Below are 19,188 nucleotides of genomic sequence, written 5' to 3'. Positions count from 1 at the left end.
CCTTTTTTTCAAATTAGAGGAAATTTATTCAGCCAGTAAATTTTTGTCATCTGACCTAAATCATTATTACAATAAAAAAAATATATTTACCTCTCTAACATATACCAATAATTAATTTAATCAAAAAAGATAAATTATAAATTTTTTGAAGCCATTCACAGAATCCAGCCAACAACTCAAACATCTGCACCCAAAAGTACACCCAATTTGTTATATTTCTTGCACCTTATATTTAAGGTGCAGCTTTCATCACAGAAGTATGGAAAGTTCCATAGTTATATTTAATATATAACTAGAACTTCTTTTAGATAATTTAATAATATTTTAAGAACTATTCAAACAATACTCGAGACACCTTAGTCAAACCAAATATGCACACTTTTTGAAATTTATATTAAATAAATTTCAAAATAAATCGTTTTAAAAAACGTTAAATCATCAAAGGATACTCCATAGGAAGCAGAAGAGACAGAACTACTATAGTAAGTGCCAACAAGTGTGTCTGCTTTTTGGCTTCTTCAAGGCAAGACAGCTAGAAAACCAAATGAGAGAGAGGATAAAAAAGATATAATGAATCTTAACCAGGAGCATACAGCTAATTTGTGTTATCAGCTCTTTAACCTTGAGTTTTGGAAAAAGAATATTAGAATACAGCATCTACACAAAGCAAGCCTGTGTGATACAGGTCTAACTCCTGGTTGCCACTTCAAGACAGAAACTATGGTTCAGAAAGACTCAAAGTTAAATATTAAAACTAGTAATTACTTTAAAAAAAACTTAAAAAATATACAATTTTAATACACATCCAACTTAAAGGGCTTGAGATAAGTAATTTTATAGGAATGGTGTGGCCCAGTGCTGCAGGCAGCCATCTTGTTTTTATCAAGCATTACAGGATTTGCCTCAAGCATTTCTATTATGTTCTGAAAACTTACATTTTATAACTCCTAGGGTTTTAATTTTCAGAAATATTAATTGTTCACTAATGGCTTTTCAATTTATCACAACTTATTTGGAAAATTCAGTAAACTATCTGATGCAGCGCCCGAACAAACGAATGAATCGAAGGAAAACAGCCAAAGGCTAGAACGAACGTACGTAAGTTGCAAAATGACAGGTGACCGGACTGACACATGCCAGTTACGTCTTACGTCAGGGTTCCCAATCTAAAGCCCTATTTTAGCGAGTAAGCGCCTTACTCGGTTGCTATACGATATCTTAAGCGTAAACGTCATCATATGATTGCGCTCGAATGACGTCATGTCTAACAGCTGTCAGAGTCTAAATAATAGCTGGTATTCGATTCAACTCCGGTTTTGGCTCTGGTTGACAGCCATTTGACGCTATTAACAGAATATTTGACGTATTTGGTTACAAATAATGACGTCAACGCATAACTAATACCAAACCACCCGAATGCAATGGTTCTGCTGTTTTTTTATTGGATGGTTCTTGCTATATTTGTGCTACGTTTCAAATACACATATTGGCATGGGCTAATATTAAAACTTTACTTTTAACTGTAGCATCACGAATATATCGGCTGGTCGAAGACCTGGGAATTTATCAACACACCACCCGAAAAATGACCCGAGAACGTAGGTGAATCATCGTGGAACCGTGCCTGCTCAAGTAAAAACGATGGCATGCAGTCGTTGCGATTTTGGGGGGTAAACAAGTCGGCTCTTGACTCGATGTAGCTATTTATTCACGTATTATAATATTAAAGTTTTTGATAATTATTAAGTGTTTTATGTTTAAAACCTTCGTGAGTTATTATAGTGCAGCGGTAGGATTATAACGCTCTATTCGAAGAGACTTATTGGATTACAGTGTTTGTTTGTTTTATCTTACAAGACCTCATTAGTGTTTTAAGGAATTATTTAGTGGCTTAAGTTAATAATAAGTGTTTTAAAATTGTGACATCATGGGCAAGAAAAATAAAAGGTGTCGCAGCTCTTCTTCTTCGTCCTCTACCTCAAGTTCAGGGTCAGAAAGTGCTGCTAATTATGGAAGATATAGCAGAAAAGCTCCAAGGAAGTCAAGGAAACGTTCCTTATCTCGTAAAAGCCACACACCACCAAGAAAGAACGTTGCAAGTAAGATGAATGAGTCCATTATTGCCGACCAAAATAAAAAAATTAAAAATCTGGAAAATGCCGTAAAAGAACTTTTGACTCAAAAATCTCGTCCACTTTTGCCCAATCAGAATATTCGTTCTGATTGTATTCCTGAGTTCTCCCCTGATTTAATAGGAATGAGTTCCATTAAGTGGGTCGAAAAGAAGGATCAACTAAAATCGATTAATAATTGGGACGAAAATTTAACAATTTACCATATGCAGTCGCGCTTAAAAGGTTTAGCTAAGACATGGTACAATAGTTTGGAAAATTATGACCACACCTGGACAGAATGGAAAAATTTAATTTATAATGCATTTCCGGATCACCATGATTTTCTTACAAAAGAATCCATTGTTCCAAGATGTGTGACTTCTACGTCAGATTTAAGACTTCCAATTCTGAACACGTCAGAAAATACTATTAGTATTTTGCAAGACCAAGTTGTTGCTAGAGGGATTCCATGCACTCAAAATAGTACACAGTCCCATAATCCTTGTGAAAAAGAAAAATGGTGAAACACGAATGTGTGTAGACTACCGTGCCCTAAATGCAAAAACGATAAAAGATTGTTTTCCCTTGCCACGAGTGGATGATCATCTCGAAGCACTTAAAGGCTGTAGGTATTTTACTACGCTTGATATGGCTAGTGGATATCACCAGATAAAAATAGCGGAGGACTCAATACAGAAAACAGCATTCGTTACGCCGGACGGTCAGTATGAATATGTCCGAATGCCGTTTGGCTTAGTCAACGCACCCGCAATGTTTCAAAGAACCATTAACCAGATTTTAGGTGCAATGAGATTTTCAACAGCTCTGGCATACATGGATGACATACTTGTGCCATCCCCAAGTTTTGAATCTGGATTAATAGCCCTCGCTGATGTACTTGAAACTTTTAGGGATGCAGGAGTTACTTTACGCCTGTCAAAATGCCAGTTTTTTTTTACATCATATAGATTATCTTGGTCACGAGATAAGTGCCAGTGGTATTCGACCGGGCACTATGAAAATCAAGGCCGTTGATAATTTTCCTATTCCTAAAAATGTCCACCAAATTCGTCAATTTATTGGGCTATGCAGCTATTTTAGAAAATACGTAAAAGACTTTGCTCAAATTGCACGCCCGTTGACTTCCTTAACTAAAAAGGATGTTAGTTTTGAATGGGGAGAAGCACAGAGTAATGCCTTTATTAAACTTAAACAAAAACTAATTGAGAGACCCGTTTTAGCAATCTATAATTCTTGCCTAAATACAGAGCTTCATACTGACGCCTCAAAGCTTGGTCTCGGCGGTATACTAATGCAGCAACAAGCCGACAATAGGCTAAGACCTGTAATGTATTATAGCCGACAAACTACCAAAGAAGAAACTTTGGCTGTTGTGAATTCTTTGCAGAGGTTTCGAGTTTACTTGCTGGGACTACACTTTAAAATAGTCACCGATTGTAACGCTATAAGGACGGCCATGACGAAACGTGACCTTATCCCTAGAATTGGTAGATGGTGGCTCATTACGCAAGAGTATAATTTTACTATTGAGTACCGACCAGGGACGAAAATAGCTCACGTAGACGCACTGAGTCGTAATCCTGTGGAAGAACCCAAGGAAACACAGGAAACTATTGATATCTTTCAGGTAGACGTAACAAATGATGATTGGGTTTTGGCAACTCAAATAAAAGATGAACGTTGAAAATATTTAATTGAAGTTCTCTCGTCCAAACCAAAAGATCATGAAGAACAACAGATACACAAAGATTTTAAGCTTAAGGATGGCAGATTATATAAATATATGGAAAATGGACTAAGATGGTATGTACCTAAAACAGCTCGACGAGTTGTAACCATGTTCCAACATGATAATATGGATCACTTTGCACTTGAGAGGACTCTAGTGCAAAATATAGCAAATAAGTATTGGTTTCCTAGGATGAGGAAGTATGTAAGTCGATATATCTCAGCTTGTTTACCTTGTGCATACAATAAGGTACCCAGTGGAAAGAAGGAGGGTCACTTACATCCAATCCCAAAGGCAACGATTCCAATGGATACCTTACACCTGGACCATTTAGGACCTTTTGTAACAAGTACAAAAGGAAATGCTTATTTGATAATGACAATAGATGCTTTTACAAAATTTTTATTTGTAAAGCCGGTGAAAAACACAAAGGCTGGACCAGTTAAAACTTTTTTGGAATATATTTTCCAGACATTTGGCGTACCTAGGCGAATAAGTTGTGACAGAGGCTCATGTTTTACGAGTGAGACTTTTAAAGAAGTTACCAAAAATCTTGGTATACAGGTCATTTTAAATGCCACAGCAACACCACGTGCAAATGGCCAAATAGAACGTTACAACCGGACAATATTGTCATCAATAGCAGCGTCTCATGAAGATGAGAGGAAGTGGTATAACACAATTAGTTTTATTACGTTTAGTATGAACTCTTCGACTAATAAAGCGACAGGGAAAAGTCCCTACGAGTTGCTATTTGGGTACAAGCCTAGGGGAATGCACGATTAATTTCTAAGTGGGGCTGTATCTTACGAAAAAGTGGATAACGATATCTATAACACTAGAGAAGAAGCTGGAAAACGAATTCAGGACGATCGGGATAGGCAAAAGGCTTATTTTGATAAAAAACGAAAGAAGTGTCACAAGTACCTAATAGGGGATTTAGTAGTCCTACGACGGGCAAATCTTGCAAATGACGGTAAAAGTGCAAAGTTAGTGCCCAAGTATCAGGGTCCCTTTATAGTAAAAGAGGTACTTGAAAATGACAGATACGTAGTAGAAGACCTGCCAGGCTCAAAAAAGAAATACAGAGGTATTAGTTCGGTCGACCGTATGAAGCTTTTTACGGCTGCTTGTGAAAGCAGTAGTAGTAGTGACTCAGACACGAAAGCTGAGGAAAATATTTTAGTTAATGACAAATGATTTAGATAAATAAAGGAGACTGAGGAAATTTGTGATGTTAGTGGGATGTCTAGCTAGCATCTACGTTGACTCCAACGTTCCTGTCTCCAAAGTGTAATTTGTTTGATAATATGTATGTATTTGTTTTTACAGGTAACTATGGGAAAAGTTTTCCGGGACGGAAAAGATGGTAGCACGGCCGAGTGTAGCATCACGAATATATCGGCTGGTCGAAGACCTGGGAATTTATCAACACACCACCCGAAAAATGACCCGAGAACGTAGGTGAATCATCGTGGAACCGTGCCTGCTCAAGTAAAAACGATGGGATGCAGTCGTCGCGATTTTGGGGGGTAAACAAGTCGGCTCTTGACTCGATGTGGCTATTTATTCACGTATTATAATATTAAAGTTTTTGATAATTATTAAGTTTTTTATGTTTAAAACCTTCGTGAGTTATTATATAACTTTAATGCTTCAGGACAATGTAGCTGATTCTCAACTCTTCCTATTGTTGCAACATCAAAATTTTCATAATTTATACCAAACTAGCAAAGTAGCCTGTCATTGCCACCTGTCTTAAATAGTCAAGTGTATAATCATCATCTAAGAATTAAAAACAAAATACCTACTAATTTAAAGGGCTATTAAATAAATTATTGAGTAATAAAGGCCCTGCATTTATTTCTGCAGTGTAGTAACCGAGAGTAATATGATGTATGTAGTTTTTATTTACTTTAGTAAAAAAGAAATACAAAAAAAGCTACCAGTAAGAAGTAAATGGCAAGTAGAAATATTAGCCTCTATATATATGGACTTATCGTTAATTAAAAAGTGTGCATTTTCCATTTTATCTGGTTTAATATAAATACTGCTTAATTATTACTATCCTGTGGGATCTTATTATTGTATATTCAAGTTCAAATAAAAAAATGTTATCAATAAAAACAATTTTGTCTTTTATCTCGTGTTTACAAAAATCTCGTGTTTACAAAAAAATCCAAACCAAATCAGATAACCACCTCGCCGGTCTGGTTCGAGATATGACAGACCAAAAGTAAACAATGACGTCATTAAATGTAAAACAAATACGGTTGGTATCACTTCGGTTAACCGAAATCAGAACCAGCGTTCACTCGAATATAGCTATTAGCTATAGCCACGAACTTAATAAATTGGACTGCCAATTCAAATAATTCAATGAAAAGTAAATGACTACTACTAGGGAGCCGCCATTTTAGGTGATTGTGTCCTTTCAATGTTGGCCAGTCTGACAAATTTCAGTTGTGCCAATCGTAGGGAAACAAAACATTAAAGTTTTTGAGAGGTTATGTCGCCAACTACAAAACAAAAAATTACATTTAGTTAAGAATTAAAGATAGTTGCCTTAGATCTGTGATTTTTCTTGTACTTCTTTAAGATTTTGTTAAAATCTATGAAAGAAAGTAATCCGTACCTAAAATGAGACAAAATTTCAATTAACTTGGGCTAGATGCATGTTATGCAACTTAAACTTGAATTGATGATCTTCGTTTCAATTTTTAATTGCTTAACAACTTAACAAATTCAGTTAAAAACACTTTTATTTTTTTTCTATTTTTACTGGTACGACTTTTACTTTTTTTCTATGTACAGTGTTTTTACATTAATAGTTACAACCTTCTATAAAAATCAAAATATAGATGATTTTATAAGGGTTTCTATAGTAATACAATAAATGTATAATAAAAAATAGCAAGTTTATATAGTAAAAATAAACTATTCTATATATTATTCTATGATAAACACATTTTACAACAATTCGGTTTTCAGAAACAGTGAACCAAATACGTTTAAATAAGGATAGTGATACATTATTCACCTATTAAATAAGGAGGAAGCTATATCGCCTGTTGCAGACATTCCCAAGCGTTGTTTGCAAATCGCCAAAAACTTAGCAATCCGCTAGACTCACACGTAAAATGTCAGTGTCGTCAACTTCGTTACCGGTATTTAATATATTTTTTGTTGGTGACACTGAGAATGTTCAGAGTGACCAACATCAAAAGGACACAACCACTATAAAAATGGCGGCCACCAGGCAGTGGTCATTTTTTGGGTATCGTGGCCACGAACTTATAAATATACCTGGACTGCCAATTCAATGAAAAGTAAATGACCACTACTAGGGAGTCGCCATTTTGCGTGATTGTGTCCTTTCGATGTTGGTCACTCTGACAAATTTTAGTTGTGCCAACTGTAGGAAAACAAAACAATTAAAGTTTTTGAGAGGATATGTTTACAAAAATACAAAATAGAAAGTTACATATAGGTAAGAATTTAAGGTGCAATTCACACAGAACGGGCGTATGGCGGTGGCGTGGGACTGGCATGGAATTGGAATGGAGCGGACGTGGCGCGCACAATTCACAAGGGATTCAATGTAATTATTGTCATTTATTTGTTACGTATATGACTGTGTAGGAAAGTTGCAATGCTTTCGGATGACGAAAATGATCAAGATATGTTGAACCTTGTAAATTTAGCTAACATTCAAAGGCAAATGAGTTACTGAATACATCCCTTGTGGGTAGATAAAGAAAAAACTGGTTTTTCGTTTAATAACGCTGAGGTAAGTTGAGGAAAATATATTTAAATGAATTTATTTCTGTTTAATCTAAAAAAAATAACGATAATGTTACCCTAATATTAATTATTGTAATGTATAAATTTACTCAAATGAAATCCATCCGTGTTCCTGTGCGGTACTGAATCTAGATTTCTATTTACCGAATCTTCAATCCAAGATTGAGAACTATCCATTAGGATAGTAGAGGCTTCAGGAATGGTTGAGGATAGTATTTGCTCGGCTAAATTCAAAATTCCAATTTTGAAACGCCGCTTCTGAACAGAATTCATGAAGTTAAAAACGGCAGGTCTGAGTCAGGAGGATCGATTGTGGCATTCGTTTTCGTGCTGTTTTGGGTCTCCAGCAATTGTTGCTTTTTTTCAAAGTACTGGTAATCTTGCTGGTTGACCTCATTAATAGCGGTTAAGGCTGCAAACTTCTTTTTTTTCTAAAATAATTTTCTTTTTGTAGTAGTGTTTTAGGTGCTCTCATTGCTATCGGTTGATCATTGATAGACGACACTGGAAGGTGGTACGACCAAGAGGAACGACTGGATAGAATGTTATAAGGTGAGAGTACATCAGCATTGGAGTTGACTTTAGACTCATTAGATTGTGACCTCGTTGCAGCTGCGTGGTGGCTCGATGATGCGTCGGCAGACTCTTGATCCACGTTGCCTTTACTCTTACAAGACTTCAAGAATGGATCCAAAAAGAGACGTGGGGCCAAATAATATTCTTTGACTCGTTTTGTTCCTTATCCTGATTTTGTTTTTAATTTGGCTTTATATTTTGAGTAGCGTCCTCGTATGTTTTTCCAGCGGTTACTTGTGCGTGTGTTTACAGCGGTCTTGACACTCGGTTACTGAAACAAACGTATAATTTGTAATGAAAACATGAGTTTAAACATCTTTTGTTAATAAACACGTACATACTTACCATTTTCATTGAATTTATTTGATATTCTTCCCATGCTTGATCTTGTGCACTTCTATTGCAGTAATCCGACCTTCTATAGTCGTATAGAACTGCATACTGTTGCATTTTTTCACAGAACTCGGTATTAAATAAATAATCATCCCGCATTTTAGCAAATAGACGAAAAAAAGCAATATAAACCGCTGTTTGGCATTTACCACTAGTGTAGGCCACTCGTGGCGTCGAAGTGACGTGGCGTGACTTATCACGCCTGTGCCACGCCATTTGTATCTGTATTGCCCCATAAGCGAACATGCAAGTGGCACATGCATCTGTCTACCACGCCACCCCCATACGCCCGTTCTGTGTGAATTGCGCCTAAGATAGTTGCGTTAGAGCTGTGATTTTTCTGGTACTTCTTTAAGAATTTCGTTAAAATTTATGAAATAAAGTAATCCTCACCTAAAATGAGACAAAGTTTCAATCAACTTGGAATAGATGCATGCACTTTAAAATATTTGTTTTATCATTCTGATAATCTTGAATCTTATAAATACTAATACCATGAAAATCATGATAGGTATTCGTTTAAATTTTTGCTTGTTTTTAGTTAACAAATTTAGTTAAAAACACTTATTTTCATTCTATTTTTACTATTACGAGAATTACTTTCCTTCCATGTACAGTGTTTCCACATTAATAGGTACAACCATCTATAAGAATCAAAATATAGATGATTTTATGAGGGTTTGTAATTATAAAGGGTTTATATAGTAAAAATATATTATTCTGTCAACAAATTAATATACGATTCTATTATAAACAACACAGACGGACAATTCACAATTCGGTTTTGTGAAACTGAACCAAATACCTTTAAATAAAGATGGTAATAAAGTATTCACGTATTAAATGGATCAAATCTAATCTAATGGATCAAATCGAATGCTTTTTAATCTGTTAAACTCATTTAATTTTAAAATGCACGTGGATCAGCCAACCCGGATTTCAGCATTTTCTTCATCACTGATAGATTACTTCTGTACGAATTTTAACCAACACGAAAATCAGTGTACAACAATCAATGCCAGTTTGTCTGACCATGAGGCAATAGTGGGGTTAGTAAAGCTTAATAGTGCAGCTAATGAGAATAAGTTAGTGTACGCGATAGACTTTATGCTAGAGCTAATTTCCGCAAATTCTCCTTGCTTTGCAATATGTCAAGTTGGAATAATGTATTGACTACTGTTAGCCCACTGCATAGCTTTCATCAAATAGTATTAAACAATTTTAACACTCTTTTCCTGTTGTCAATATTAAGAAACGAAATAGAATACCTTGGTATACTAAGGGTTTACGAGTATCTGGGAAAAATATGCGCTCTCTTTTTTACATTAGGAAATACGCTATGAACAATGCAACATTTTTAAATTATTATAACAGATACCGCAAGATTTACAGAAACTCAATCAAAATGGCTAAGTGGACCTACTTTCCAAAGGACGATAAATAATTCCTCCAACAGAGCAAAAGAGTCTTGGAAGATTTTAAATGAGCTAAGGGGCAAAAATAATGTCTTGGTTATTCCAAGTACCTTAGATTCCAATGTCCTCAATTCCTTCTACTGTGATATTGCTAGTAACCTTGCAGCCAATCTCTCACAAAAAATAGATTCCAGGAGCTATATCAGCAATGTGGTAGTAGCCGAATCTTTCTTTTTTGCCCCCTCAAGTGTAGAAGAGCTTAAACAGTTAGTGGTTAATATTAAGAATAAGAGTTCATCAGGTTGGGATGGGCTTTCTCTTAAAATATTTTCTGCTTTACCTCTTGTTGCTTTGCAAGTCTTGGCCGAGTCAATTAACTTTTCATTTATGTCTGGAATTTTCCCAGAGTGCTTAAAAAGAGCAATGATTGTTCCTCTTTACAAGGGTGGCGATCGCGACTGTCCTTCTAACTTTAGACCTATAGCGTTATTGCCTACTTTAGCCAAGATAGTGGAACGGCTCGTTAAGGTGAGGATGGTTTCATTTTTAAATAGGTTTGGCCTATTGAGTCTTCACCAGTTTGGCTTTCGTGAGTCTGTAAGCACAAATGATGCTATCTTTAGCTTTCTAGAGCACCTGTACAACCGACTGAATGTTGGTGAGTTGCAGCAGCGGTATTCTGTGACTTGTCCAAGGCATTTGACTGCGTGAGTCACAGAGTGCTGCTGATGAAACTGGAGCTCTATGGTTTCAGAGGAACTGCCCTTGAGTGGTTTCGTTCCTACTTATCAAATCGTGTCCAGGCTGTCAAATTTAATGGTGGTATCTTTAAGGAACTTAATATAAATGTGGGTGTTCCGCAAGGATCAGTACTTGGTCCTTTACTTTTTCTCATTTATGTGAACGATCTGCCACAACTGCAGGTAATTGGCAAATTTACATTGTTTGCCGATGATACCACCATCCTCTGGCATGACTCTGATGTTTCTCAAATGGAGGCCAATATACGTGCAGATTTGTTAAAAATAAAAGACTGGTGTGATGCAAATTTTTTGACATTTAATGTTTCCAAAACAAATATCCTTAATTTTAAATGTAATACAAATGATATATGTTTGAATAATGAAGCCATCACCATGCCACCGTTCAGTAAGTTTTTGGGTCTTTCCATAGACAAGTTCCTTAAATTTGAAGACCACATTGTGAATGTATGTAGAAAAGTCTCATCAGGCTGCTACGCCCTAAGGGTTATTGCCACCAGTCTTAATTTCTCCATCGCCAGATCTGCATACTTCGCGATTATCAAGTCGCACCTTCGATATGGAATTTGCTTTTGGGGTTCATGTTCAAATTCACTTTTTAGTTCAGTGTTTGTACTCCAGAAAAGGGCCATTAGATATCTATGTGCCAAGCCTCGTGACTCATGTCGCCCGCTTTTTGTAAGTCATAATATTTTAACCCTGTGTTGTATCTTTATTTTGGAAACAGTTTGCTTAGTTTTTAGAAAATATAAACAGGAACTCCACTTAGGAAGCCACTATAATACGCGACAAAATTATTTGTCGAGGCTACCTATTCCTCATTTTGAACTTGTCCGTAGCTCTATCATATATGGAGGTAGAAAGCTGTTTAATAAACTTCCACTAGAAATAAGACAACTTAAGACTGAAAAAAGCCTACGTACAAGGACGAAAATATTTCTTGCTAGTAAAGCGTACTATAGTTTAAGTGAATTTTTTAATGATTAGCATTTAAGTATTTTTCAAAGTTTTATATAATTTTATTTTATTTTAAATTAGTTTCTCGTTTTTATTCATTTAATGTACAGTCTATTGGCTTTGTCTACAACTTCTATGTTTATATTGACAATAAAGCATTTTTGAGTTTGAAATAAGGAGAAAGATACATCGCCTGTTCCAGACGATATACCCAAGCGTCGTTTACAAATCGCCAAAAACTAGGCAATCCGCTATACTCACACGTCAAACGTCAGCGTCGTCAACTTCATTACCGTTATTTAATATATTTTTTGTTGGCAACATTAAAAATTTTCAGAGTGACCAACATCGAAAGGACACAACCACTATAAAAATGGCGGCCATCATGCAGTGGTCATTTTCGGATATCATGGCCATATGCGTTAGCATTCCACGTATATTTATTAAGTTCGTGGCTATACTTTTCAACGGTATTGGATTCGTTTGGAAGACTGATCTAAACCATTAAAACACCCATTCGTCTAAGTTTTCAAATCTAAAACAGATCAGAAAAAGGGTTGTCACGAAAAAAGTTCGAGTAACACTGCTATAGACTAATTCGTCAGTCGTTTACTACTTCGCGTAGGGAAGTAACAATACTCGAAGAATTTTACAAAATGTCATCATTCAACCAAACATAATTTTTCAGAAATAAAATGACACAAAATAAGAAACATCAATTCTTTTTATTCTTTTACATTCACATTCGAAAGTGCATTTTGCTTACTCCTTGCAAGTTTCCTTCCACATTTTCATGAAAAACTTAAATTCTAAATTAAGAAGAAAATCTATTTCTATCACAGTCATAAAACAACTCTTTATAATTATGACAAATTTAGAGTATCCAAAACGACACATGCTAGGTAAGTTTAATGGAAAAAATATTTAACTAAAGATGCTGACAACACAGCCAGCAAAATTCTGCCTTACATAGAATAAATAAAAAATTCTCCTAATATAGGTTTGATGTGGGATCCACAATGCGGAATACTGAAGATTCAAAATAAGGGAAGCTCATCTCCCTTGCTTTGGTTTTAAGGAATTGATTAGTAATCTGAAAAAAAAAGAAACACATTAATAAAGTCGTTATTTTCTTTCTACATAACAGATATTAAATGTTGGAATATTGTAAAATAAAGATTAAAAAACAAAGTCTTTAAAATTCCCAATTTTATAAGATTAATTGTGACAAGGTAAAAGGTAGTTTTTTAATCTTTAATCCTAAAATCTAAAATACATACTTTTTCCATATCCACCTCCACTGCCAAACCTAACGTGCTGTTTTGGTCCGGTGTTTTCGCGACCTTTGTTAAAGCCACCTCCGTAGCCCCATCTACCTCTATTTCCACCTCCGTAGCTGCTTCCGCCACCTCGGCTGGCCATTTCTTGCAGTTTCGGACAAATAATCTGGAATAACGACAATCCAATTAATACTACTAATACAGCATATTACAACTAATAGTGATTAAATAATTTGTATATGTAGGGAAACTTGAGGATGGGATCCAGACTACGATATGTGTGGACACCGAAGGCATATTTCCCGATTTTATCTACCTTCCAGAAGCATTCATGCTTTACCGATGTTACTGAGTAAAGGCATGCCAATTTGGAAGGCAATTTAAAATAATAACATTATAATGAAAATGAGATAAGTAAGAATGATGGTGAACTATAAATTATGAACCCACTGGTAAGCATAAGAGTCCCTTATTCCTGTTCATATTATAATTGGAGATGGATAAACATCTTAAATGAGGTACACTATCGGACAAAAGTAGAGCAACACTTCCAGAAATATTTGCATAATGTATACAAATCCACTAAGTTTTAAAACTACAAAGTGGGCTATGATTATCAATGTCAACAAAAATTTTCGCAATCAAAACAAATGATTTTATTTTGACGTTTAAGTTTAAATGCTTCATAATAATGCGTCAAAAGTAAAGCAATATTCAAATAATTTGTTCAAAAGAAGGGTTTTAGCAAAAGTAAAGGGATAAAATAATTGTGTAAGGTGATTTTTATGTTTTTTTGAACATTTCTGTGTAACATTAATCATGCCGAGAGGATTTCCAATTTCAAAAGACTTGAAGCAGAGTTGTGAATGGATTCATGGAAGGTAACAAACAAGCCGATATTTCAAGACAGTTTGAATTACCCCGGTTCACTGTGTCCTAAATAATATCATCGTATAATGAGAGGGGACATTTAGAGAAAATTCCAAAATCGGGAAGGCCAAGGAAAACATCAGTAATGACTGACAGACGCGTCAAAAGGATTTCCCAAAATGATCGAATTATTGCCGAAATTCCAGAAATTACGGTTGGTATACGAACAGTACAAAGAAGGTTAGTAGACGCAAAGTTATTTAGTAGACGTCCAGCTAAAAAGTCGTTAGTTTCAATAAGAAATAGAGCAGCAAGGTTGGCATTTGCACGCAGCCATTTAAACTGAACCGTCAATGACTGGAAAAAAGTTCTATTCAGTGATGAAATGCGCTACAAAATATTCAGTTCTGATGGAATGAGGCGTGTGAGGCCACCAATCAATACAAGGTTTAATCCTAAATACATAACACCTACAATTAAGCAGTGTATTTTTATGGGGTTGTTTTTCATGGAATAGGTTAAGCCCTATGCACTTTATTAATGATGCGATGGACCGATTTGTTTATAGGGATATCATGCAGAATGTTATGCTTCCTTATGCAGAATGGAAAATGCCATTGCGTTTTATTTTTCAACAGGACGACGATCCTAAACATTCTTCACAAGTTGTTCAACAGTGGTTTCGGGAAAATAATGTTCATGTTTTACAGTGGCCAGCACAATCCCCAGATCTTTACCTCATTGAGAATCTCTGGGAAGAAGTAGAACGTCGTATTCGTACCCAAATGTTTCCAAATAAACAATCCTTAATAAAGTTAGTGAAGTTTGGGCAAGTCTTCCCGAAAATGTAATTCAAAAGTTGATTGCTTCAATGCCGCGCCATTGTCAGCAAGTAATTAATAATAATGGATATTCTATCAATTATAAATGTATTATTTTTAATTGTTTTTGTTAAATGTGTTAAATATTTTTTGTTGAACTAAAGTCAAATATAATACTGTTAAATACAATTTGTTGCTCTACTTTTGTCGCCCCCATTCTTATCAATTTTTATAATCATTAATATTTACCGTTCTTAAAATGATCAAAAGTATACCAAAATGTACTGAAATATTACTTTCAGTGTAAGGATGGTGTGACATTAAGCTTAGCGAAAAATCACAACCCAATAATTTTTTTTAATTCAAACATGAATAAAATTGAACTTTGTTGCTCTACTTTTGTCCGATAGTGTATATCCCAATTCGTTTTTTTATCTCCATTATTCTTGTAAATAAATCTTGAAATATGCTTAAAGGTTTTAATGCTCCGAAGTTTAAAATAAAAATCTGTTAATGACAATTTGTGTAAGAAGAAATAATGAGAAAACGTTAAATTAAAAAGAACATTTCCAAACATTTGCAGTATGAAGAGACACATTAAAACCTTAAAAATTATTTAATAACTAATAGAAAGCACCGTTTATGAACAAATTAACAGGGATAGACTGACACATTTTGTGGTTGATAAAAAAACTATAAATTATGATTTTTCTTCGCTGGAAAAATTTGAATTACAATTGAGTACCTATACTAGTAGTCACAAATTAATTGAGAATATGAATTGTGATTTCAAGATAGCGGAACAATGAAAAGATTAAAAAATATAAAGAATGAACTTATAAATTTAATGTATTGGATGTTAATTATCTTAATGCGCCAATTTACGGATTGTACAGATTTTCTTTTAATTGAAAATATATATATTTTTTTAAATTCAGTCCTTTTTTCTGTATTAATTATTACTTGAATGACTAATATTTTCAAGAAAATATTGTCATCACGTCGCTTTCCAGTAACCTAAACTAACAATACCTTTTTTATGTATAAATATGAAAAGAAAAATAAGGCTATTTATCCCTTTCTACCAAGAATTGGACACCTTTGACTAAAACTTAATTTGACACTTAAATCAGATTTAGCACAAATTTTATTAGAAAAGACTAATACAGTAGACTCGCGTTATACTGAACACACTGTTTTCTTTAATGTATTCTGTCAAGTGAACAAATTGATTCTCGGAATAGTAAACCCAATAGTTTTATTAGGTAAACAAACAAGTTAAGACAAGAAAAAGATATTCGGTTTAGTTTTCTTTAGTATTTGGGTGCAGTAGGTCGCGTCACGCCGCCAGAATAATTATGGCAAAAATTAGAAAGCATTTAACCCTAAGCGATAAAGCCAAAATATTAGAATTAAAGAAAGGTGTCAGAGTGACCGTTTTGTCTAGACAATATGGTGTTGCTAAATCCACTATATGCGCGATTCGTCACAGAAGGATAAAGATTTTGAAACGAGTCAATAGTACTTTCCCAGGACCTGGAAATGCGAAAACTTTGAGACAATCAGAGTGTCCTAGAATGGAAAAAGCTTTATATAAGTGGTTCTTAAAAAGAAGGGAGAGAAATTTTCCGGTAACTGGTTTAATGATCCAAGAGAAGGTCAAGTTACTTCACAGTCAATACAAGGAATTTCCTTCTTTTAATGCGAGCAGTGGTTGGATGCAAAAGTATAAAAAACGTTTTGGAATACGCTTCCTAACGATTTCAGGAGAAAAATTATCGTCAGAACCCGAGCTTGTTGATCCTTCTAAAAGAACTTCGCGCCTAAAATAAATGATGGGAAATCAAAAAATCCCCGCTCGTTTCGAAATTTTAACTGTCCCGTCCATTATAGAAACTCCAAAACTGCTTGGATGACGTCAGCAATTTTCAAACAATGGTTTCACCGAATGTTTATTCCTGAGGTAAGTTTTGTCATAGGAAGACGTTTTAAATTTTACCATCTTTGTATCCCGAAAATTAGAAAAAATGGTTTCAGTCCTTTTGGACTACGATTTTTACAAATTTACGCCCTTTTTGTTCCTTTTAAGAATTTAAACTGCACATTATTCTAGCAATTGTTCTTGTCTTAGGTTATGGAATTCCTACAGAGCCAAAACATCCAGTTAAAGCCATGCTTTTGTTGGACAACGCAGCAAGCCATCCACCTGCAAAACAGCTAAGAAGTGATGATGATTCCATTTTCACTGTTTATATGCCACCTAACGTTACTCCGCTAATCCAGCCAATGGACCAAAACGCTATTCGTCTGACAAAACTATTTTATCGAAAAAATTTCTTATCACAAATTATTGGAACTAACCAGGATATCGGAGACGCTCTAAAACATATTTCGTTAAAGGACGCCATTCATTTGGCTTTGGCGTGGAAAGGCCTGAAGTTATAGAAAAATGCTGGCATAATTTACTTTCACCATTAGCCGACGAAGTTGACGATGAGGAAGATAACATCCCCTTAAGTGTTTTACGGAGCCGAATAAGAAGTGAAGACATTGACACAGCGAGATCAGAAATCATTACTTTGTTGCAGACTTTTAATCCAGAAGTTCATATTCAACCTATTGATGTAGACGATTGGAATAAAAAGAAACTAATGACCAAAGTGGAAGTGATGGAAACGATCAAGATGATGGAGTACAAGAAGAAATGGTAGTAAATAAGGAACGAGCGACAACAAATTCGGCAATAAAGTCCATTAACAATATCCTTCAATGGGCCGAAGAAAATGAAGATAAAGTGGAATATTCTAGTATACTCGTTTTACAAAATTTAAGGAATACGATGGTGCAAACAGGACTAAAAACAAAAAAGCAAACAAAAAATACTTCATTTAAAAAAAAAAATAGATTAGATTGCCGTTTTTTTATTTTATTTTAATTAGATATGTAATATTTTTTCTGTTTCACATTAATAAACTTAGTTTTCTAAAGACAAACGTTGCTTTAATACGTACATTAAAAAAAAATTTGATAGAGTGAACAAATCGATATAGTGCACTGGATGTGCATTAATTCAAATTCAAAAAATTCAAATTTAAATTTATTAATCATTTTGGTTATATTATAACAAATTTTTTTTTAACTTAATTATACTCAATAATAATAGTTAACAGTCATTGTTTTTAACATACACCTAGATGTTGCAACATCTGTTTGCGTATGCTGAGAAATCACAAAATTTTAGTAATAATATAAAATATAACTAACCATAATCTACAGCTAAACAAAAATTCTCCAATAAAGTTTCCCTTCCCAAAACTATTTAAAAAAAATTAAAATTTATCTATATTTGAATAAATTTTCTACAGACCTTACTAAAGTTTTTAATATTATTTATATTTTTTACGCTGTTTGGTAAGATGTTATAAAATTTCGGGGACAAGTATCCTAAAAATGTTGCCCGTTATTTTTTTTTATGTTTGGTATTTTTAGGTGTCTGTTTATATTATTTCGGGTTGTGTAGGAATGACTAACATAATTCTTGATTTTTTCTGATTTATGTGTATAAATGCATGTTGATAATATGTAAATCGAGCGTATATTAAAAATTTCTTCAGAATAAAATTGTTGTGTAGGAAATCTTTTTTGTTTTTTGTATATAACTTTTAAAATAAAGTTTTGTACTACATTAAGTTGTTTTAAACAATTCTTGTATAGTTCACTATATGGCGAGTCTACTGTATCTTATTTAAATAAATGTAAAATTTTATAAGAAATATTTTATTTAATTATTTAAATAACAACAAAAGGAACTAAAAGAACATAGTCCCAATTTCATTAGTTTGATGTAAGGATTACACTTATTTTTGAATCGCCTTGTTAATTATATAGGGTAACCTACAATGTTCATGAATATAGCGACAGATAAAACATCAAAACGATTTGGGTCCCAATCATAAACAGATTAGAGGAAGACTAAATTTGACTTTAGCACTTCATGAAAACAGTAACTATCAGGAGACTAAAAAAATGGCTTCAAATTTATCTACAATTTAAAATGACCCATTTAAACTACGGTAACTGATGACTACCAAATCATACAATAATGAACCTTACCTGATTAGCCTCTTTCAAGACAGACACCAAATCTCTAGCTTGTTTGAAGTTGTTGGGCGTAAAGAATGCATATGAAGTTCCAGTGGTGTCAGACCTTCCAGTCCTGCCAATCCTATGAATGTAATCCTCCGAAGAGTTAGGGTAGTCATAGTTGACTACATATTTGATACCATCGACATCTATTTTAATGAAAATTTAAATCAGATCATGTCAAAAGGCAATATTAATCTCATGCTGTTTAAATAGAAACAATTCCCATTTAAAATTATTTTTTTTTACTGTTTATATATATATATTAGGTTTAGTTATTTTAATAATTTTCTAAGGCCCCTAT

The 19,188-nt window shown here is 34.1% G+C and overlaps 2 protein-coding genes across 4 annotated transcripts in view; both read right to left on the bottom strand.

Moving 5' to 3' along the window:
* LOC126742320 (uncharacterized) overlaps positions 1-1,103 on the bottom strand; it is a 49,037-nt gene extending 47,934 nt beyond the window's left edge. The window contains exon 1 of the mRNA XM_050448968.1: positions 936-1,103. Within this exon, the coding sequence (XP_050304925.1) occupies positions 936-937 (2 nt within the window). The 5' untranslated portion in view covers positions 938-1,103. The remainder of the gene's footprint in view (positions 1-935) is intronic.
* The window catches only part of LOC126742333 (ATP-dependent RNA helicase p62-like), a 67,358-nt gene that overhangs the window by 28,907 nt on the left and 19,263 nt on the right, over positions 1-19,188 (bottom strand). The window contains exons 5-7 of one of the 3 annotated variants that reach the window (XM_050448977.1): positions 18,855-19,033; positions 13,051-13,216; positions 12,481-12,863 (exon numbers count right to left, since the gene is read on the bottom strand). The exons of 1 other annotated variant lie outside the window; for it this stretch is intronic. In XM_050448977.1, coding sequence (XP_050304934.1) covers positions 12,856-12,863; positions 13,051-13,216; positions 18,855-19,033 — 353 coding nt within the window. In that variant the 3' untranslated portion in view covers positions 12,481-12,855. Of the gene's footprint in view, positions 1-12,480; positions 12,864-13,050; positions 13,217-18,854; positions 19,034-19,188 lie in introns of those variants that run through there. One more of the 3 variants, XR_007662538.1, reaches the window with a different exon arrangement.

Source organism: Anthonomus grandis, chromosome 1 (assembly GCF_022605725.1).
Source record: "Anthonomus grandis grandis chromosome 1, icAntGran1.3, whole genome shotgun sequence".
NCBI lineage: Eukaryota > Metazoa > Arthropoda > Insecta > Coleoptera > Curculionidae > Anthonomus > Anthonomus grandis.
The sequence above is the reverse complement of the archived record's forward strand: the minus strand, read 5'-3'. Positions and strand labels throughout refer to the sequence as shown.